The sequence below is a fragment of the Myotis myotis genome, unplaced genomic scaffold, assembly GCF_014108235.1.
Source record: "Myotis myotis isolate mMyoMyo1 unplaced genomic scaffold, mMyoMyo1.p scaffold_m19_p_12, whole genome shotgun sequence".
Lineage (NCBI taxonomy): Eukaryota > Metazoa > Chordata > Mammalia > Chiroptera > Vespertilionidae > Myotis > Myotis myotis.
The window spans coordinates 46,939,163-46,962,008 of NW_023416316.1; the positions used below are offsets into that span (position 1 = coordinate 46,939,163).

The 22,846-nt window shown below is 42.7% G+C and overlaps 1 protein-coding gene across 7 annotated transcripts in view; it reads left to right on the forward strand.

The window, feature by feature from the left end:
* Window positions 1–22,846, forward strand: part of SLC1A1 (solute carrier family 1 member 1) — a 61,576-nt gene that overhangs the window by 27,182 nt on the left and 11,548 nt on the right. For 5 of the 7 annotated variants that reach the window (XM_036331022.1, XM_036331017.1, XM_036331021.1 and 2 more), the window contains exons 3-8: window positions 12,415–12,507; window positions 13,718–13,832; window positions 15,062–15,104; window positions 16,601–16,699; window positions 19,976–20,160; window positions 21,376–21,483. In XM_036331022.1, coding sequence (XP_036186915.1) covers window positions 12,415–12,507; window positions 13,718–13,832; window positions 15,062–15,104; window positions 16,601–16,699; window positions 19,976–20,160; window positions 21,376–21,483 — 643 coding nt within the window. The remainder of the gene's footprint in view (window positions 1–12,414; window positions 12,508–13,717; window positions 13,833–15,061; window positions 15,105–16,600; window positions 16,700–19,975; window positions 20,161–21,375; window positions 21,484–22,846) is intronic. The other 2 variants (XM_036331019.1, XM_036331023.1) reach the window with 1 other exon arrangement.

The window sequence follows — 22,846 nt, forward strand, 5'->3', positions numbered from 1 at the left end:
TTGGCAGTCAGTAAGTAGTAAGATTTTTGCAGTCTGGCTGTTTTCGGTGCTACTTAGCCTTGCATATAATCTAGGAAATAATTTACAACCTTCAGCATTCCCCTCACATAACCCAGCTATTTTTTTGGAGCTATAGCACAGGACTCCATTTTTCCTTCACTAAACCCCCAGCAGTTAAACAGGACTCAGAGAGAAGAACCACTACCCATACCTTTGACATAGATCAATAAAATGGTCAAAGATTCAAGGGACATGAGCAAAGCAGGATGGGAACAGTAATTCCACATGTTTTTAAGTTGTCAGACTAAAAGAAAAAAGTAATAATACTCGTGCAGTCAGGAGGGTAAAGCTGAAGTTAGGAAATACTCAGGAGGAGCTGCTTTCACATCTCAGAAGCCTTTATAAATCCACAGATCAATAGCTTATTTTATGCATCCAGCAGGCCAGCAGAGGATGCATGTTGGAAGCTGGGTGAGTTGAATGAGCCCCGGGGATGCATTAACTGAAGATAGAGACACAGCAAAAATTGAGGCCCAAGACTAAGAACCTGTGCTCCTGCTTAAAGGAAATGCTCTCGTCAAAGTAACAAGTGGAAAAAACTCTCTGCTGTTAAAGCCTCTGCTAACATAAAAGTAATTACTTTATAGCTTTAAAAAAAAAAATGAGGAGAATCCCTCTTCCTGTGATGGTGAGGATCCGATATCATGTTAATCAGGAACATTTGAATACAGACTGGCTATTAGATGGCGCCAAGAAATGGTTGATAAGTCTGTGTTGATAATGGTATTCGTTATGTAAGAAAATGTCAGTTTTAAATGTATATGGGATTATGTAGGTTTGAGATGACAATGTCTGGAATTTGCCTTAAAAAGGGAGAGAGCGACAAGGGACAGTAGACATAATCTCAAGGCGTTTTTACAGACAGACAATGTAGGCACTCACAAATTTTTACCCATAATTTATATCTGAGGGACACTGGTGCCATGCACACTGTGGGCCTGTTAACATTTAGGTTTGAAAGCTCTATTTACATCAAACCACGAGGGAACTAGCAGGGGAAATGGCTTATGAACATGCCTGAGAACTGTGTCCCCACAAAATCCTGCTCCAGTCTCACCAGCCAGTGAGTATAAATTCGGGTCACATTTTCTTTCATGCCCAAATTATGATGATTTTCACTTCCTACGAGCAGCACAGGAAAGGAACAGCCCCTCAGCTCCCACTCCCAGAGGTTCCCAGAGCATCTTTCCAGGATGCGCCTCAGAAGTGCTCCCCTGGGCACAGCTGCCACCTGTGGGGTCTCCTGTGGCTGCCGCCACTCCTCTGACTCTGAGGAGCTCCCCTCTGCTTCTCATCCCAAGATGAGAATGAGAATTTAATTCTTCATAGCACAGCAAAGACTAGGCTGCTGTTTGGGACAAAGTTTTCTGAAAGGTTGGAGGATAAAAGGAGGTGAAACAACAGTGGCATAGAGCTGCTCCCTGAAGGGGCTCTTCCGAGAGCTTTGGGGTCCCCTAAGGGGGCTGCCCCTCTGCTTAGCTGTCGATCCACCTCCATGAGTGTGCGACCAGCTTATTCTTATACACGAAGATGTTCTATCCAGGCATTGCTGCGCCCCAGGCGCATCACCCAACACTAGATTCTAAGAGTGAAAAGTTTCGTCATCACAGAGGCCCTTTTGTGTTGGCCAGGAGCAACCTCGATTGCTCTTATGAAATATCCACTTCAGGGAAAACCCCTACCAAAGCCTCAGCGGGCTGGCTTTGTTGTGAGGGCCTCATCAGGAGACTCACACTAGAATGAATACCTTTAGTACCAGCTGTGTTGTGGCATACCCACCCAACTTGGCAGACTTGGAGTTTGTCCAGTTTGGGCTATACCAAGTCCGCGTGGCTCCTGTGCACAGTCCCCCTCCAGAGCAAGAGGCTCATTCCTACCCCCTCCTGTGGCATCTTACTCTGGATTTCCTACAGATGCTGGCTCCTCAAGAAGCAGCACCAGTTTGCAGCTCTGTGCATCCCACGTTTACACCAAGTCTTTCCCTTTCCCGCCACCTCAGGACCCTGAGACCTGGACCCTAGTACTGATGACTTCGATAAAAACTTTTGTGATGTTTGTCAGTGACTTTCCAGTTTCCATAAGAGCACTGATTGGGTAACAGACTTACCTTTAAGGGAGCTTCCCCAAAGATAAATTTAAGACACCACCGTGGGGAGGAAAAATATTTTTTTAAAGGCTCCAAACTTTTAAATGGTTGTTACTCCAACTTCTGCATCAGGATTTCAAAATTTTTAGGGCTTGATCTCACCTGACAGGGCAGAGGTTTTCCACCACTTTTTAACAAAGAAAAGAAATTAAAGGCTTCACTATAACCAGTATTTATTAAACAGCCAGCTGGAGAATACCTATGTGAGTCCATTTCTTTTCAAGTGGGAGAATGCAAGCTTCTTGTAAAGAGCCAGGTAGTGCATGTTTGGGGCTTTTCAGGACATTGTGTCTCTGTCCAACTACCCAACTGGTTGTTGTAGAAAAGATAGACATTAGATAAATGACTGGGCATGGCTGTGTGCCAATAAAACCTTTATTTACAAAAAACGGGAGGCCAGCCAGGTTCTAACCCAAGCTGAGATGAAAGATAAGATCAGATTCTGACCTTCAAAGATACAGTCTAGTCAGGTAGAATCCTGGTGACAAACCAACAAACATTTTCTCACTCTCTTTTTTTTCAATCTCTTCCCTCCTTCTCTCCCGCCCCGCCCCCCCACACCCACACACACAGCTGTCAGTCTGCTCTATCTATGAGTCTGTCTCTATTTTGCTTGTTAGTTTATTTGTTCATTAGATTCCACATATGAGTGAAATCATATGTTACTTACCTCTGAGGGAAAGTGTGCATGCTGTTCTTGAAACATGGTGGTTTTTTATATAGTTCAGTCTCTATGAAAATTGCCATTTCAAAGTGGCTTACGAACTTAAAACTCCATACAGGCTGAGGATGAACATCTTGCCTCATTGGCAACATCTGGAGCCACTGGGCTCTGCCTTCATTTCAAGGAGCACCTCTTTTTTCTTTCCTCAGCCTTGTTTGGGAACCAAGAAAATAAGATGGCCTAAGCCAGCAGTTCTCAACCTGTGGGTCGCAACCCCTTTGGCGGTTGAACGACTCTTTCACAGGAGTCGCCTAAGACCATCCTGCATATCAGATATTTACATTACGATTCATAACAGTAGCAACATTACAGTTATGAAGTAGCAACGAAAATAATTTTATGGTTGGGTCACAACATGAGGAACTGTATTTAAAGGGCCAGAAGGTTGAGAACCCCTGGAAGCAGTTTTGCACACATGAAGTAAACGTTTCCCTAAGACCATCAAGAAGTTGAGTTAGAACACAACTATTGAAGCCAGAGGACTTAATATATCAATTGGATTTCTACAGTGCCTTTTATCCAAAGAAGGACGGGGCATGTAGTGTATGAAGGAACGTGCCACTTGGAACAGTAATAAAATGAAAACTGGCAAGAGATAAATGTGCCCTGCTTCAGTCTCTCTTTGAGATAGTTAAGCCTAAAGAACTCACCAGGCTGTCCCTTCTGCCTAAACTGGTACTAGACTGGTTCACAGCTCTGTTTGACGATGAATTAACCTAGTTTTATTTCTTTAAAAAAGGATCTAAGGAACCTTGCAGGGATTCTAAGGCACCTCCTTTGTGTTGAATGCATGGACATGGGAGACCACGCATTCATTCATTGATCTTTGGTGCCCCAGGCTCTGTGCTAGGCACACAGATATAAAGAGAAGTCCTGTCCCGCAAGAAAGAGAAAGTGGATTGCAGTTCTGTGTGATAAGTGCTTTGTGCAGATGAGGACAGCAGAGGGTGCAGTTTTAAAGAAAAAATAGAAATTAGATGATGTGGGGGTGCACATGTTGAAAGAAGAAAATAGCAGAAGGCATGGCCTCTTGGGAGGACTGTGAGACTTTGGAATGCTGGAAACATGGGGAAGAGGAGTGGAAATGAAAGGTGAGCATGTGGCTTCGTGAGGTTGTGTGCCTTCCTGAGGGGTTTAGACCGGAGCCTGCCGGCGTAGAGAAGCAACTTTTAGCAGCGACTCCCCACTGTGCCATTCTCTCCAAAGGGACACAGTGACAATCTTCAGGTGTGGAGGTGTTCTGAAAGAAAAGAAAATTCAGTGACCCTGGGTAAAGGTGGACTTTATTCAGGCCCATTGTGATAGGTACCAGGACCACTGCAATGGGATTTGCAGTGGGGGGAGATATATTGAGCAAGAAGAAATTGATGTCCACCTCGAAAGGGAGGGATAAGTGGATGGATTACTAAGAGGAGGCATCAGGAGGTAAAGAGAATTCTGGCTGAATTGGCCTAACCTGATTCTTGCTGAAGGTAGGCCAGGGTAATCAGACATCACCTGGGAGGTGGTGGAGACTAAGGAACCTAAGTAGATGTCAGTGATCCAATATCAAGAGTGGAGGGTTCTGATTAAATTGACTTAGCAGGGTTCTTACTAAAACTAGATCTTACAAGAAAGTGTAAATGGGCCTAGGGGAAGGTGCAGGAGCCTGACTAAAGATTGGTCAAGCAGAGAGTCTTAGTTAGTATCAGACATAGATAGGAGGGCAAGGGAGTCTAGTGGTTAAGAGTGCAGCCATAGGAGACAGACTGCCTGGGTTTGAATCCTGGCTTTGCCATTAACTAGCTGTGAAACCTTGAACCAGTTACTTAACTTTGCCTCAACTGTAAAACAGGGAAGTGATAATACCGTGTTACATAACCATGTCCTGGTGCATTTGAAGTGCTATCTAGTTCTTTAATCTTTTGTCTAATACTGTCAGAAATGTCGACCTAAGAAACATCCAAACCTGCAGAGAACGTCTGTAAGAGTTTATTTGAGCCAAAATTGGTGACAATTGCCAGGAAGCAAGATCTCAAATGCTCCGGAGGATGACAGTTTTGCAGTTTCTCTTCAGGGTGGTTATGTTCATTTCAAAGGTGTGTTAACCCAGGTCCATAAAAACAATGGACTGGGTTCACTTAAGGCAAAGATACATCTTTTACTGAAATAGTTATATGTCTGGAATGTGACTACCACCATGACCTGCTCGGTTAGGAATTTATGATCAGATCACCTTGGGAGGTTCCTGCCATAGAACCTGTTTTTCTTTCATCCATAGTTTCAAGGAAGTCCCTGCATTGGCAGTAGACACTATCAGGCCAGTATTAGAATTGAGCCATACACTGGGAGTGCACACAATGCACCCATTCTGGAGATGAAAACAATATAAAAAGACTTGCTTTGTGGCTGGTTTATGAAGTTCACCAGCATTCAGGTAGCTTCTACGCAGAAGCCTGGTCTACCCGTTTTATAAGGAGAAGCAAAGAGAGAGCTAGGTGATAATTAGGTTGTGGTAGAAAACCAGAGATGTGTCAGAGCTCTTAGCTATCCTGATGTCAGAGCATTCCTATCAGCTCTGAAGGGAGTGGCTGAGTCCCCAGATCCTCTAAGGTCTGGTTAATGCTCTTATTTAGACACTAAGCCGCCTCTAAAAGCTCGTGGGGTCTTCTAAGAAATCGGTCCCAATGCAAATACCAGGACACTTTGTGGTATTGGAAAAGTGTTCAAACAGCTCCCCAGACTGCTGAGGAAGCAGGCCAGCCCGCAGCTTCTTGACACGCTTTGAACATCAAATGTGGACCTGCTGACAGAGGCTGCAAAGTGACCTTTAGTTGGTTCTGCCTGAGGACCAGGTTATTTCCTTAACTTCACAGAATAGTCTATGCTGGTGATGTAACTATTTAGGGGAGTTCTTTGTATTAATGTCTCTAAGAAAAATAGATGTCCCAGGGGAAGCATGCACAGAAATATATTTTGCATACTCCCCTCTGCCTTTTCTCTTCCCTTTCATCATCCCAGGTATAATGGAACCTGCAGAGACTTCCCTGTACCCTGGATGAACAAAGTGAACTCATACCCAGCCTTGTTTTCTCTGGGCAGTGACCCTGTTTATTGGATCCTCATAGCAGCCCAATGTAACAGTACATTAGGTAGGACCTTATCTTCATCTTTAGAGATAAGGAAACTGGAGGTTGAAGAGAAATGAAGCCGCTTTTGCAAGATCACACAGACCCTAAGGGCAGCACCTGGGACTGACACAGAGTCTAGAATTCCATTCTGGAACATTCTGCTGCCCAGGGACCAGACCCTGGGAAGAGGGGTCCTGAGTACAGGCAGCTGTTCATAAATAACCAGGTCATTCATTCTGTCCATATGTGTTTCTCAAGTTCCTCTGTGTGCGGGCACTGCATCCACACTGGTGAACAGGCAGATAGCCTCCTGCCATCAAGGAGCTTCTAGTCTAGTGAGAAAGACAGAAGTTAAATGAACCCGTTGATAAACCATGTGAAACATGACATGAGCAAGATGCACATGAAAACAGAGGAGCCTGGTTCATCCTGAGACTCAGGGAAGGACTCTGAGGAAAGGACTTGAAAGTAGCCAAACGAAGGGGAGAGAAGGGGCGGGGAGTAGTCCAACAGAGGGAGAAGCCTGTGCAAAAGCCTTCAAGTGGTGGGGAGCTCCCTGGGCTCCAGAGGGTAGGAGGAGGCGACAGGAAGGTGGCACCAGCTGAGACAGGGAGGCAGGCAGGCACTCTTCGTGGAGGGCCTCGTTAGCCGGATTAAGGATTTTCTGGTTTAAGTACCACCAGAGGGTTATACATGCATGTGAAATGGCCTGATTCATATTTTTTAGAGATTTCTTTAGTGACCACATGATGAAGGAGTCCAGAAGGATGATGGAAGAAAGAATGAGGGAATGAATGAGCTGACCCTTGTTAAATGCCTTCCATTGGCTCAGTGACACACTGGATAGTGATCATTTCGTTCAAGAATAATCTACTTACTAATACAAATTAAGTTCTAGGCACAGTGCTAGGTGTGTTACAGATACTATTTCTAATCCTCACAACAGCTGTATAAAATGAGGTTGTCCATGTGCTCCTCACAATTACCCTTTAAGATGTAGAGGCACTTAAAACCTCATTTGATAGTTGGGGAAACTGAGTCTGGTAGGAGAAGGCTGGGATTTGAGCCCAATCTGTCCCGCCAAAGCCAATGTTTATTTCTCCCTATACCGGTGGCTCTCTGCAGGTGAAGAAGAAGCCATCCAGATGCAAGGATGCAACAGTGAGTTTCCTGGTTGTGTCCATTCCAAGTTGTGAAACACCCATCAGCTGCCAGGCCAAAAAACGTCCAGTAATAGTTAGTGCTGAACTCTTAGTGGCAACTTGGAGAGATAGTCATGAAAACTTTGTTCTCCAGTGGGTGGTAAGCTACATCAGGGAGCTCTCAGAGGAGACTTCTGCCCTCAAGTGTTTATTTTTAAAACATGCTATTGTTTAGCCCATGGCAGCTGCTTCTTTTGTAGTGTTTTTATAAAAAGTTCTAATCGATTATTACTGTTTGGGCCAGCAACTCAGCTCATCAGAACCTCCTCCCAAAGTGAAAAAGCAAGTGTGGTTTCTTAAAATAAAGAGCTAGCAGGTGCCCCCCACTTCCAAGGACAACCTTAGATTGTATTCCTGTTTCTAGAGCACAGCCCAGCCGCAGAACTGTTCCCGACTATTGAGAGTAAAACCCCAGGATAAAGCATGGTGATGTTTCACTTGTTTGGAACTGACCTTCCCCAGTAAGTGGTGGGGGCCATATTCTTAACCATTGTGTCATACTGGCTCTATCCACCTGCTACAAATTTTAGACCAGCACTTCCCAGCATGATCTCTGCTTGTGCTGTCCACTGCAGTAGACACAAGCTACTTGTAGCTAGTGAACACTTGGAAGGTAACTAGTTTGACAGAGGAACTGATGAAGAGGCACTGCCTTCTGGATTAAGGTGCTATTCACACAACGGTATCCCTCAAGCTAGACTCCATGTTCTCAACAGGAGCAATATCGCCCCCAAGGCAACAAAAGCTGGTTTGGGGTAGGAGTTAAGGGATAGAAACTTAATCTTTTTATGTAAAAAAAAAAAACATGTATTTATTTAGTACATAAACAGATGTAAAGTTTGTCTATGGTATTAAAATTTCATGGGGTTGCCATAAGGAAAAAATTGTCTAAAAGGCTGGGAGGTGAGTGGGGTGTGGGGTAGAGTACACAGTAATGAAAAAAATGTGAGAGAGGCACTAAGATGCTAAATGTGTTCTCTAATGGAGGTCTATCAGGATGGTCGCCCTGGAAACCGAGCCAAACTGCCCTGTGCACATGGTTTCTAAGGAGACTACCTGCCAAGTTCCTAATCTCTGACACACGTGTGGATCTTTGAAATGAGCTCACTTTGTAAGAACACCGCCCATAAAAAGTGCAGCTCTGTTCTTCATGTGGAAGGCTTCGAACACAACACCCACAGAGCACCTTATTTATTTATTGCACTGGGACCGGTGAAGAAGAAGCCTCAGGCCTTGGAGCAGTGTGGCCAGGGTGGTGAAGGAAATGCATACCTGGAGATGATGGTTTCCCTTCATCCTCTCCCCTGCCCCTGTGCTGGCAAGGTGGAGAGGGTGTCTTTGTAATGGAGTCAAGCTTGAGTTTGTTCATTCAACATTGTTGAGCATCCACTAAATGTTGGACACTCTGGGAAGGTCTAGAGATTATGCTGTCCAGTATGGTAGTCATTACCCACATATGGCTGTTTAAATTGAGGTTAATTAAAATCAAAATTCAGTTCCTCACTCACACTAGCCACATTTCAGGTGTTTACTAGCCACATGTGGCTTGTGACTACTGCAGTAGACAGCACAAACAGAGAATATTTCCATCATCGCAGGAAATTCTATTGGGCAGCCCTGGTCTAGAACTCTGTAGCATGTTGGTAGAGCCAGTATGACATAGTGGTTAAGAATATGGCCTTTGGGGTCAAACTTGGATTCGGGTTCCTGGCTTCATCATTCACCAGCCATAGGACCACGACATGTTACTTAGCCTTTCTGAACCACCGACTTCTCCTCTATAAAATGGGGGGAATGATGCCTAATCTCATAGGGTTGTAGTGAGAATTAAAGGTGATGCACTCAACATTGAGTCATTGCTCAGTACACAGTGTCTCTTGTCATCCTTATTGTCATCATTGTGTATAATTATCATCATCGTTGTTGTTGTTTTTGGCAGGTGGGGTGTTTAGACCATGCAGACAGGCATTTTATATTCAAGTTAACTTTAGTAATGTTCCTATTATAGAGGTTTTCAAAGATTAGGCTGTTTCCCTACCTGTGATCCTTCCCTCTCCAGTGGTCACTGCCCCGATTCTCAACACCACATTATAAATTGTCCAAAAGCCTGGATTTGGGGGCAGCTCTGCCCTCAGTCAGTGATGACTGGGAGGTAGAGGGCAACTCCAGAGAGAGGCAGAGAAGTACGGTTGTTGATTTTAATACATTTCTGATATGTCCAGAAGAATTGTAGGACTAGGGTAAATTTGAGGAATGGAAAACAAAGCTCTTCCTGCAAATAACTACAAGATAGTTGCTGTACTCCAGCAGGAAGAAGCTGGCTGCCTTCTTTGGGCATGTATTTGTTTAAGATATTTCCACTGAGAATCTCATTAGTACGAAGCCTTTTATTGGCGGCTGGGTCCTAGAATAGAAGCAGAGGCACCAGCCCTCGGCCTCATCATTAAGACAAATGAAGACATACAATATTAACATATGCTGGGAACAGTTACCCACATAGATTTAATTTGTTTCACTGCTAGAAGGAAATCCTGAGGAGACGTGAAACACATACCCAAGAATAGTTCTGCAACTACCCCATGAGCCTATCACTTATCAGCACCTTGGGGGCTGCGAGCTGCTTAAATTGGACATCAATCAAGGGCCAATATATCTGAAAATAGGTCTCTTAGGTCAGGGCTACAGGCACTTATACAGGTGACTCAGTTCTGTTAATCTGATGATTTTCTTGTCTTTTTAACATAGCTTATTGTTATACTTAATTGTTTTGTTTATCAGAATAATATGCAGAGCTCTAAAATGGGATAGGCACATTTTGTAGTTATATACTTAACAAACTGATATGTTTGCATTATTGTTTCCTCTCTTTTTAAGAGACCAAAACTAAATATGAAATAGTCCACTTTTTTCTGAATTGTGGCCTTAAGTCTCTTAATTTTGTTGTTGTTTCTTGCAGAATTATTTTTCATTGTCTTGCCATTAGGACAAGAAAGTCTTCTGAGCACACCCAACTGCATTTTTCCCAAAGAAAGCGAAAAAGATGATCATGGTTATTCCAGGATGTGACTGTTGCAGTATTCCACCATATGTATATGTATAGTAATTGCACAACCTTGTCCCAGATGTTGGAGAATGGGCCCTTAACAACATTCTGGGGTGGCTGTTAAAGAAGTCAAAGCCCCTTCCCCCAAAATGTTAACTTCCAAAGGAGCAATCAACAGTCAGAGGAATGATGTGTTTAGAGTGAGAGGTGATAGCTTCCTTAGAGATTTTTCCTATATCAAATATGTTCAATTATATGTGAGGAACATAATCCTCCAGTCACATAAAAAAACAGACAGGCCTTTTATAGTGTGAGGAGTGAATATAAAAGCTACCTGTGTGTACTGATAGCCTACATGTTTACTACCTTTTCTCTGGGGTTGCTTCATGACAACCTCTTCATTTTCCTGCTGCCCTGTACTTCAGGTTTTGCAAACAGTATGACACAACTCACGCATGTTGCAAGCTCAAGAAATCATTTTCTTGGTGATCAAAATGTGATTCTCTTTTTGGAAATCAGGGGGGTAGTTTGAAACCCCCAAATGACAACTTGCTGAAAGATGGTTTGGTTGTTTCTCATGTATCCCACATGGGAGGGGTCTGGTTAGAGAGCTGCGTCATTGACTCCATTTATATGAGCATCCTTGATGGAGGGCAAGGCCTTCTGGTGAGGAAAGGTGTATGCCTTCCACCTCTGCAGCCATCCTTGGCACTCTAGACAACCCGTGCAAATCCAGGCGACATTCAAGAGTTTTATTGGCAGTCAAAGTTCATTTGAAACTGCATCTAACAACAAGGCCATATATCTTCCTATGCTTTTAGAAATTTTTATTTATATCCTGCCTCTATAAAAATGGAATCTTTGTTAGCCCTGGCAGATATGGCTCAGTTGGTTGAACATTGACCCCTGCAGAGAGAGGTTGCCAATTTGATTCCTGGTCAGGGCACATGCCCAGGTTATGGGCTCGATCCCCAATAGGGGGTATGCAAGAGGCAGCCCATCCATGTTTCTCTCATCGATGTTTCTCTCTCTCCCTTTCCCTTCATCTCTCTCTCTCTGAAAATCAATAAAAACAATTTAAAAATAAAATAAAATGGGAATTTTTAGGTGTGTCACAATCAAAGGCACACACAATAAAATTAACATAGAAGCAATTTGAAAATCAATAAAAGAAGAAAAAATATGCTAGCCAGAATGGTAAGTGAAATTACTGTGATTTATTACTGACTTTGGCCCTGAGACTACTTAAAGATCTAGCAGTGAGTGGATGATTAAATACCTATGGTACAGCCCCATGACAAATTATGTAGCCTTCTTCAGGGTGAATTTATAATAATAAGGAAAAATGTTTATAATACAGTATTAGGAAGAGAGAGGATTAAAAGCTATAAAATTATCTCAGCTATGTTTACAAAAAATTGAGGAAAACATATTGGAAGATAAATCAACAGAATTTTGACTATGGCTGATGAGCTGAAGTCATTTTTGTTTTCTTTATATTTTTCTCTTTTTTAATCAGATAATTATCATGAACACATATGTAAAAGTTATCTTTTAGTTGACTCTGAGCTTCCTAACAAAAGGACGAAGGGGTTATTTGATTTTCATTACATGAGGAAAGAATTATCTCAGTTCTTTAAAATAAACTCTTCCTTGATACTGAATTCCAAAAGGATGTTGAGTGACATAGTACACAAATCTTGATAACGGTCTTCTTTTTCATATATTTAAATTTTTTATTTTATTTTTTCCATCATCATGTATCCCCTTTATGTCCTCTCCCACCTTTCCCCCACCCACACAGCAAGCAAATGCAGAAGGAGGACTCCTTCTGACTGTGTCTCATGACCACACCCCAAGAGGAGCCCAAGGCAGGACGCTCACAATGGGCAGCGGCAGTGAGGGCTTGCCAAGAAGGGGAACTTGGCTCTCAGTAGGCTCCCATCTCTTAATTCTGTGTTTGGAATTTTGCTTTTTTCACCCTTCACATATTGTCCAAATGTGTGCGACATGCCCAAGAGATCCAGCGACAGCTCTCAGCTCTTTCACACCTTAAGGATTGACTCATCACTAGTCCTGTAAATCAGTCTTTCTAAAAGTAATGTAATTTGACTTCTCCTCCCTTTCAGGTGTCGCTGCATTGGATTCCAACGTATCTGGAAAAATTGGGCTACGTGCTGTTGCATATTATTTCTGCACCACTCTCATTGCTGTCATTCTAGGTAAAATTTATCGCTGAATTCTTATTCCTCTGTATAATTGTGACTTTTCACTTAAAAGGTGGTTGGGCTTTTTATAATGTGCATTTTTTAGAAAATTAGAAAGCAGTATTGTTACACTACCATGAAGCTTTTTGGCTTGAAATCTACATGCACCTTTTATGTGAAGAAAATGTAATAGTGACTGAATTTCAGCTATGATATTCTTTATTAAAGTCTCTAGTAAGAACAGAAAGAGGGTGGCAGCTCTATACGTCTCCAAGATCATTGGGTAGAAGTGGAGCCAAGAGCTTATACAATCTTTAGAGCAATGAGTCTATAGTAGTGGAGTTGAGTATAACTATAAAAGATTTCTGGAAAGATAGCAGTTGAGTGCATTTCAAACTTCACATAGTAGTGAGAGCTAATGGCTGAGTCTTGCCAAGTATAAATTCCACTTGAAAGAAGGAGAACGTTCTAAGGGAATAGAGCTGCTCTTGTACCTTTGGCATTCTTTTGTGAAGAAAATATGGTCCGTCCATTATGATCTAGCTTGATATTTTAAGGATGCCCTGCCTAGGTTGACCTCATAAGCTAAAATAAAGAAAAAAGAATAGCCCTCACCGGTTTGGCTCAGTGGATAGAGAGAGCGTCGGCCTGTGGACTCAAGGGTCCCAGGTTCGATTCCGGCCAAGGGCATGTACCTTGGTTGTGGGCACATCCCCAGTAGGGACTGTGCAGGAGGCAGCTGATCGATATTTCTAACTCTATCCCTCTCCCTTCCTCTCTTGTAAAAAAAATCAATAAAATATATTTTTTTTTAAAAAAAGAAAAAAGAACATTCTTGTCAGCAGGTGTTTCCAGAAGCAATTCTGGAATATAGCCCCTTCATTTTTATTCTCTTTTTTTATTATTATGTTTTTAAATCCTCACCCAAGGATATTTTTTCCATTGATTTTTTTTTTTTTTTTTTTTTTTTTGAGAGAGAGAGAGAGAGGATGGACGAAGAGAAGGGGTAGCCCCTTCGTTTTAAAAAAAGACATGGGAAAAGTTCTTTCTGCTTCATTTAAATGGAATAGTAATTAAGGCTGCTGCTGAAGTCGCAGCTGAGATTCAGCATTTTGGCTGGACCCCGGGGTTCCACCATGTCCAGAGGGTCCAAGAAGGATGTACTGGGGGTGCTGGGTGCCCTGGAAGGGTCTCACTGCTCTGTGGATGCTCTCCTTGGCCACAGGTATCGTGCTGGTGGTGACCATCAAGCCTGGTGTCAGCCAGAAAGTGGGTGAAATTGACAGGAGAGGCAGCAGCCCTGAAGTCAGTACTGTCGATGCCATGTTAGACTTGATCAGGTGAGTGTCTTGCCAGCAGAATGGCTTCATTAGCATTCGGCCTGTGTGGTCACACAGGGCCCCAGGCTTACTATAATGATCTGCTATTGCCATCTTGAAATTTTTAATAATTTTAAAATTGTGCATTTTCATTTTTCCCTGGGCCCTGCAAATTACATAGCCAGTGCTGCTTGCGGAGTCATGGCTCCAAAAGGGCATGGAAGGAATGAGCTCCTCTGGCAGGACTTAGGATGGACAGAGATGCAGAAAGTATGCTTGTTGCAGTAGGATGCTGGGTAGTCAGTCTGAAGCACATTTGAAGAAATACATTTTTTTAATTGTACAGGAAAAAACCCTCTTAATCTGAAGCAGTTAGGGCTGGAAATTGGTTAGTTAATAAATAGCAATTAAAGAAGAGAATCATTAAAAAATGATAGATATGCATTACATATTTTGTGTACAGTTAAAACTTAAACGTGTTTATTTGCCAAGTTTTTTATGTAGGGTCCAGGTCTTTTCTTCGAGTGTCAGTTGATTGTAATTTCCTACCATTTCTGTTGCATACGCTGCAGGATGCAACAGAAATGCATCGTCTAGAATTTCCAGACTCAGTTTCTGTGAAGCGGAACAAACAAAAACCCTTAGACTTGCAAAGAAAGTGGAGTGCCGAATCCTTCCAGTTTCCCTTTTGATTCTAGTTGCCTTCCCATACCTAATTTAACTGCAGAAGTTTTAGTCACTTGGCTTGATTGAGTTTCTAGGCACTCTGCTTAGTTTTTATAGAAATCATACCTTCCTTCTCACACTCGTATTTCCTTGATTTACATAATTTTTAATTCAGTAACGACAATGATATTTGCAGTTGGCATCAAGAATTTGGGGAGAAATGCAGTGGACTCTTGGTAAGCTATACATTCTCATGGGTGAAAACAGAAATGTGCAGAATATTAAAGTCGTCTCTTAACTGCGAGTGTCCACCTGCCAGTGTGGTGTTTCCCCCAGGACAGCATGTGTATCGGCTCCTCAGTGAGTCAGTTAAGGAACGGTCAGTTAGGAGAGCTTCCTATTCTTGGTTGAAGCTTAGCAGGGAAGAATAAATCTTACTACAAGTAAGTATTATGTAAAGAAGCCAGAAGAGAAACCAGAGGACTGATTCTATGTTACACTCTTTTCCACCTATGTACTGGGTATGACAAACAAAACAAAACACTTCTGCCTTACCTTAATACTGCTTTTCATGTCTCCAACAGGAATATGTTCCCTGAGAACCTTGTCCAAGCCTGTTTTCAGCAGGTAATAATATTGACTTTTGCCCACATTGCTCCCCTCTTCCCACTACCAATTAATTTTTTTTTCCTGCCATAACCCAACAAATGGAATTAGCCCATCAAAAATGGCAGGAGATGTACCTGGGAATGGAGGAATTTCAGGTGCCTCCTCTGTACTGTATCCCTGGTCTTTCGGTCACAGTGAAGTAAGTGCCTATTGTAGCTTATTCCGCTCCCATTTCCTGTATGTTCTCCCCACCCCCACAAAAAAGGGGCTCAAACGGAGCAAATCAGAAAAAAATGTCAAACAATGAATGTTTTCTTTTCTTTTTTAAAATTTTCTCTTTATTGTTGAAAGTATTATAGATGTCCCCTTTTTTCCACCATTGACCCCGTCTACTCTGCCAATGAATGTTTTAGAACATGGCTTCTCATACCTGTTTTTGTAGAACCACATTGTACTGTATTTGTGAATAGACTTAGACTGTGGGGAGATGCCGTGCAGTGGGAAAAGTGGCCTCCATCTCCTCTTTCACTCCTGTGGGCAGATCAGTGTCTGACCCACAAGGTGGCTGGTGTTCCTGGTATTTGGTCTTTTTCTTAATCATTCTGTCCCCATTGCTGACACTCTTAAGGCACAATATAACAACGCCATGATTTTTTTTTTCTCTAGGAAAGTTTAAAAATCTCTCCACTCCATTTTCTTCACGTCTTTTTCTCTCGTTTTTCTATGCACTTAGACAGCTGAGTCTATCGCAAAGTGCTGAATTGATTTACATAAATTATATGCACAGAGACCTCTGTGTATACCAGCAGGAGCAGCAATTAAACTGCTCGCTGCCGACCTCCAAGCAGCACAGAACCACCTCTATTTCAGGGGTGCCTTTGCGCTTCAGCCACAGTGGTCGCTTGTGAGGTTCTCGGTGTTGGCAGAGCCTGTAAGCTGACCTGGTGTGAGGGCATACTAGCTCTTTCTTCAACCTCTCTGTTGAAGCTCCACAGAACCAGACGGGGCTGAAGGAGGAGGAGTCAACAGAAATCTCATGGAGTAGCCCTAAAACGACTGTTGATTTGGGAACAATCATATAGTTGTTGATGTTTATTAAAGTCATAGCGACTGCATTTATCAAAGTGGTGAGGTTTCTCCCAGGTTATAAATAATAAATAGGATAAAAAAATGATGCACAGGATTCCTGAGTCTGTCAAAGCACCTACAGATAACACCAATAATTTCATTCACTTTGTTGCTCCATTAATTTGTCCTTTCTTATAAAAGTGAGAGAACACTTTGACATCATTGAATGGTGGCTGTGGGCGCCTTGGGTTGGATTTCTCAATTCTGCTTTTGGTTCCAAAGCCTCATAAGAGGTTCTATCAACACCTGGAGCCAACAGAGGCATCGGAGGTAGAACCTTTCAGTGGTATTTGTTTGCCAAAGTAACTGTATTCCTGTGATTTAGCCTCAGGTGCTTAAAAAACTTTCTTCATTTGTTTCTTGGGTTTTTTTCTTCTAACGTGCAGTATAAAACCACGCGAAAAGAAGTGAGTCCTCCCAGTGAGCCAGGGATGAATATGACGGGAGCATCTGTCACAGCCGTCATGACAACTGCTGTTGCCAAGGTACTGCTTCCTTCCTTGTCACCCACGCCCCCTCCCCAGTAGACAGGGCCTGAGTTGTGAGTGAGCAGGAGATGGAAGTACAGTCCATCCTCATTATTCATGTATTCCACACTTTGTGAATTCACCTACTTGCTAAAATGTATTTGCAACCTCAAAAACCAACACTCAGGCGTTTTCGTGTCATTCGCAGACGTGCATGGAGCGGTGAAAAATTTAAGTTGCCCAATGCACATGTGTTCCCAGCAGATGCTGAACACAGCTATGCTCTGCCTTCTTGTTTCAGCTCTCATGCTATTAACACGTGTCTTTTCGTGGTGCGCTTATGCCACATTTTCAGTTTTGTACTTTTCGTGGTAATTTCACTGTTTAAAATATCCCCCAACCGTAGTGCTGAAGTGCTGTCTATGGTTCCTAAATGAAGAGGGCTCCAATGTGCCTTCCAGAGAATACAGTATGTTAGATACACTTCATTCAGGCATGAGTTCTAGTGTGTGGGTTGTGAATTCAGTGTTAATGAATCAACAGTATATATAGAAATAAGGTCGTCTCTGAACAGAAACATGTATAAAGTAGGTCATGTGTGGATGATTTGACAAAAATGTTGTGAACATTGATTCCCAAGAACTTACTCATACATTTTCCCAAGAAACAATGCATTAGTATTCGCTAATTCAGTGTTGGTGACCACTTCATAGAACCTAACTACCAAGAATAATGAGCAGCCATTGAACCACATGGAGGAGAGAGAGCCCTGTTGCCTCTGTATCTCCGCCACTCCTTAGAGCTGAGGTGCGCACCTCTGGGAACTGCTCTAGGTTTGCACGACTATGTAAACGCAGAATGCAGGCCCACAATTTCTTTCTTGAAACTCTCTGCCCAGATGTGATGCAGATCCATAGTTTTCCACGTTAGATGGGCCAGGCGGTGAGTGTACACGTTAAACACTTCCCTGAAGTAGGATTGGCAACAACACTCTAGAACAGTGGTTCTCAACCTTGGCTGCACATTAGAATCACCTGGAAATCTTTTTAAAATCCTGATTTCTGGGCCTCATCCTCCGGAAATTCTGTTTCTTTGTTATGGGGTGGGGCCACAACATTAGTAACATGGAAACAGAATTTCAGGATTTTAAAAAGATTCCCAGGTGATTCTAATGTGCAGCCAAGGTTGAGAACCACTGCTCTAGAATCAAGCACATCAATATTCTTGCACCGAATTTATGAATATTCTGCCAAATTACAAGAAATAGACCATACGTGGCCTCATTTCAGTTCGGGTTAGGTTTTGCCACCTAGAGTTTGCCATGAACTCATAGTTAAAATCAATGGGCTTTGAGAGCTTTGGGGATTTCCCTATTGAAGGCTTAGAATGTATGGACCTGAAGTAATACATTTTTTTAGTCCTGTAGATTTTTTCCTGAATGTTCTCTGCCTTCACACGGGAAGGGAAAATTTAAGGAAAAGATAAATGTTCGGTAGACTTAAGAATTCAGATTAACTAGGCCACCATTGTCTCCCTGCTTCCACCTGCAGAAAGCCTTCACTCCCCAGTTAACCCCTCTGACAGGTCCAGCACTCCCGGCTCCTTCCTAGTTTCTGGGCTCAGTTCCCAGTGGGCCCCTTCTATCCTATCCTGATCAGCCTCCTTCATTACTCCTTATTCCTGCCTTTGATGTGGTTCCACAAGCATTTTCTGATCACCCTCCCTGAGCCAGGCCCTGCCGAACATTGGATTGCAATAGTGAAAAGACAGATGTGGCATCTGCCCTCGTATGAAGAGTGATGAGTATTACAATAGGGAAGAACAGGGTACTCCGGGGCATCCAACAGGATGGCTTAAATTCGTTGGGGAGCCATAAAACATGGGTAGGAATTCTCCAAGCAGGATACAGGATGACTTTTGCCTTGGCTTATCATTTCTTAATGGTAACCTCACAGCCCTCATCCATGTCCCCAGGTTCCATAGGATGCCTATAACTCATAGCTTGGCTGTGCAGTTAATTACACACCATCTCACTGTGTTTCTCTTCAGAATGAATATATCTTTCCCCTTTTATTGATGACCTTATGCTGTAGCCACTGCAGTTGGCACACTCCAGCTGCTTGGTAAATATGTGTTTGATTAAATCACATCATAATTGAGAAATAACTGGTGCCCCAGGGGCTTGTCCATTTATGTTATGTCCTTATGAAATCTCTCAGTAAATCTCATGCTATTCTTACACAGGATAAAGCAAACAAATGGTTCCTAATAGTAGGAACCTGGTTAACTTTTTAAAAAATATATATATTTATTGGTTTGAGAGAGAAACATTAATGAGAGAGAATCATTCATCAGCTGCCTCCTATATACCCCCAGCATGTGCCCTGACTGGGAATCAAACCATGACCACCTGGTTCATAGGTCGATGCTCAACCACTGAGCCATGCTGGTCGGGCTGGTTAACTTTTATATCTCCAAAATCCTATTGGTCATTCAAAATTAGAGGCAGTAAAGAATGTTCTTTTTTTAAATATGTTTTTATTTATGTTAGAGAGGAAGGGAGAGGGAGAGAAAAACATCTATGTGAGAGAAATATCTATTGGCTGCCTCCTGCATCCCCCTACTGGGGATCCAGCCCATAACCTGGGCATGTGCCCTGAGCAGGAATCGAACCAGTGACCTTTTGGTGCATGGAACGATGCTTAACGAACTGAGCCACACCAGCCAGGGCAAGAATGTTCTCATGCTTCATTATCAGGATAAACCAGTAAAATGCCCTAAAAATGTCCACACTGGTCAATATTTTCTGTTTCCTGCATTACTAGTTCCTATTCTTTTTATATAGCCTCCAAATATAGTGAGTAGTTAAAATAACCCTGCAAGTGCCTTGATTCTGAAGTTCTTACAAAAAATGTAAAATACAATGGGGGGAAAGGAGACATATATAATACTTTAAACAATGAAGAATTTTAAAAAATAAAATAAAAAATGTAAAACATCCCATAATAAGAAATCTTCAAAAGAAATATTCAGATATGGATTTGTTGAGAGATAGAGGAGAAAAAACACTTTAAACTTCAATGGCTAAAGGTGGGGGCAGTAAAAAATGTGATATATGTATAGATGGGTTCTCTTTTTTGTATTTTTAGTTATATTTCCCAAAGTATTGTTGACTCTGACTGGTAGATCACTGGTTTATTATGTTTGCCTATTGTATCTTCTCATTTCAATGCCTATGCAGTCTAACAAGATTATAACCATGCACCAATATATTTTCTTGGTTTTGATTCACAGAATGAAACAAAGGAATACAAAGTCGTAGGCATGTATTCAGATGGCATCAATGTCCTCGGCTTGATTGTCTTTTGCCTTGTCTTTGGACTTGTCATTGGAAAAATGGGAGAAAAGGGACAGGTTCTGGTGGATTTCTTCAATGCTCTGACCGATGCAACCATGAAAATCATTCAGATCATTATGTGGTGAGCTAACGCTCATTAATGCCATCTTGCTTCCCCTGAATTAGAACTGTCCCCTCAGAATTAGAACCAAAAGTCTTATGTGTCTCAACTGACTCACCTTAGAAAGGGGAACCCTGAATATTAAGACACTAACAAGAGTACTGAATCACTCCACATGTTACTTTTTGTCCACTAACAAGAATCTAGATATTAGCCATTGTGTTTACTGCCAAAGCCCTTGATCATCTTGTACCCAACTAGCATTCATGTAAGAGGTAGCTCTTAAAAGCATGACTTGAAGGGGTTCCCTGCACATCAAAACACAAAGTGCTTTCCTTAGTAGGCCCCATGCAGAAGTGATATTCCAGATACTTAAAACAGGTACAGCACGAGCACTAACCCATCCAAACGAAAGCTGCTTGAGTACCTGACTTGTCTCAGAGATGCCGAAAAGTCCACCTTTCCTCAGAGACCTCTGTCCCACTTATCTCATATTGAGTTGATTTAACATTATTTAATCCAAATTATAGACATTGACAGTGATGTAAAAGGTTCAGTTATTTCAGTCACTTAATCCCATTGCACCTCAGCTTAATTATCTATAAAAAAGGATAATAAAATCTCCCACTAGGATTGGGAGAAGCACACTAACTGAATTGATGCATGTAAAATACTTAAGCCAACACAAGACCTGTCATGAGAGCTCCACAACAGCTATTATGACCACTCCCACTACTAACCCTATTGCTCTTTGCTGATACTACAACCTGGGAAACAAGGTGACCATGGTTAGAAAGAGCCTAGTGACCTTATTTGCAGGATCAAGCTAAAATGAGATCTCGGAGGTAGCAATCGGTAGAATGCATATGTACTGGGAACAAGAAATGGGATATGCAGTAGTTTAATCACACCTTTTTATGTACTTATTTTATGTATTGGGGTGCATTGGTTAATAAAATTATATAGGTTTCAGGTATTCAATAACCATACCTTCTTGCCAAGTGTGTCCCATTACGGTAGCTTAGGTGGGTAGAATTTAAGGTACACACAGATGTTGAAACCTGAAGCCAGTGTAGTCCCCCACAGCCTGGAACTGAGATGAAACTGAGACCTTCACTTCATTGTGCACCCTGTGCTCCTCCCAGCTGAGGGCGGGTGCAAAGCTGAGGCTTGTTTCTTCCCCAAAAATCCCACCCTGAGAAAACACCTGCTGACTTTGTTGTGCTTACTTCCTAGTTACATGCCAATCGGCATTTTATTCCTGATTGCCGGAAAGATCATAGAAGTTGAAGACTGGGACATATTCCGCAAGCTGGGCCTTTACATGGCCACTGTCCTGACTGGGTATGTCAGACCCAAGAGAAGAAACCTCACTTGAGCTCATGAGAGTCTGGGTTTCAGAGGATTAACATTGGCTTCTCTCCTATGTGCAGGGGGAAATGGGGTTCAGCGATAAGAGAGCCGGTTGGAGGTGGGGAGGGGTGCCCTTTAACAGCTGTACTGGAGGTGGATTGCACTGTGCTCAGTGCCAGATCTTGGCAGAACAGCCTGGACCAGGCTTTGTCACTGCCTTTGTTAGTTGTATTCAAATAGTTTTTTAAAACCCACTGGCAGCCAATCTTGGCTGTCTCCTGGTCTTCACTTCCTCAGGGATATAAACTAACCAAGCAAATAAAAATAACCCCATGTACCCTGGGCCTGAAAGAAATTAGGCAGTGCCTAAATAAAATCAGACTCGAGCAAGTAGGAGCAGGATGGCTGGTCGGTTCCAGGACCCTGTTGGTGGGGCTGGTGACCACTGTCACCCCCTGCATCCTCACAGGGCCAGACAGGGTGCAGGGGAAATCTTCATGCTAGAAGGAATTGTGTAAAGCAGGAAGGCAGCAGGAGACAGGTCATTTGCATACTTATTAGTCCAGTTATTGGTTCCTTGAGGGGAATAGGTGATAAATGGTGCTCCCAGATATCAGCCGGGGGTGGGATACATCACATGTGCCTTGAAATATGGGCCATAGGAATGAGTAAACATCATCAATTTGACTCCCACTGATCAATGCCCCCAAACACCCACTTAAGCAATCAGCTCACCTATTTCCACTGCATAGCATTTAGTACTTAATCTGTGTTTACCAAGAGCATAGCCCTGATGGCCAACAGAGAAGCAGCCTGGATTCCTACAGTGTGAGGGTCAGTCAAATCCCAGGGCCCAGTGCAAAGGGAGGCAGGACCTCTTTGGCCCGGTTCAAAGAGGCCAGAGGCTGCGTCCAGGCAGTGAAGGGGCTGCGGTGTATTATGCTGAGCCACTTCATAACGGGGTTCTGCTGGCTTCTGTTCTCTTATCCTAGCTAGGTTCCTAAGAGTAAACGAAGTCAGTTCCTCAGAGTTCTTAGCCACAAGCTCTCTATCCAGGAGACCCTCTTTCCACACCCCTGGGAGCTGTATTTTCAATGACCACTTCTTACTATTTCAGCTTCACATATCTTTAAACTCTACACTGCCACATATATGGCATCCACTGAATCAGTCTCCTTTCTGAAGCCCCCTGTTTTGTGTAACCCATATATTTCCATGTGGAACAAGGAATAGTTTTGGAAGACAGGAATGACAAAGAGAGTCGGTCCAAAGTATGAAAATGGAAGAGCAAGGGCTTCCTCCTCCTCATTGCAATCCTCACTTCCCTCTTAGACAGTGGGTGCCATCCAACAAA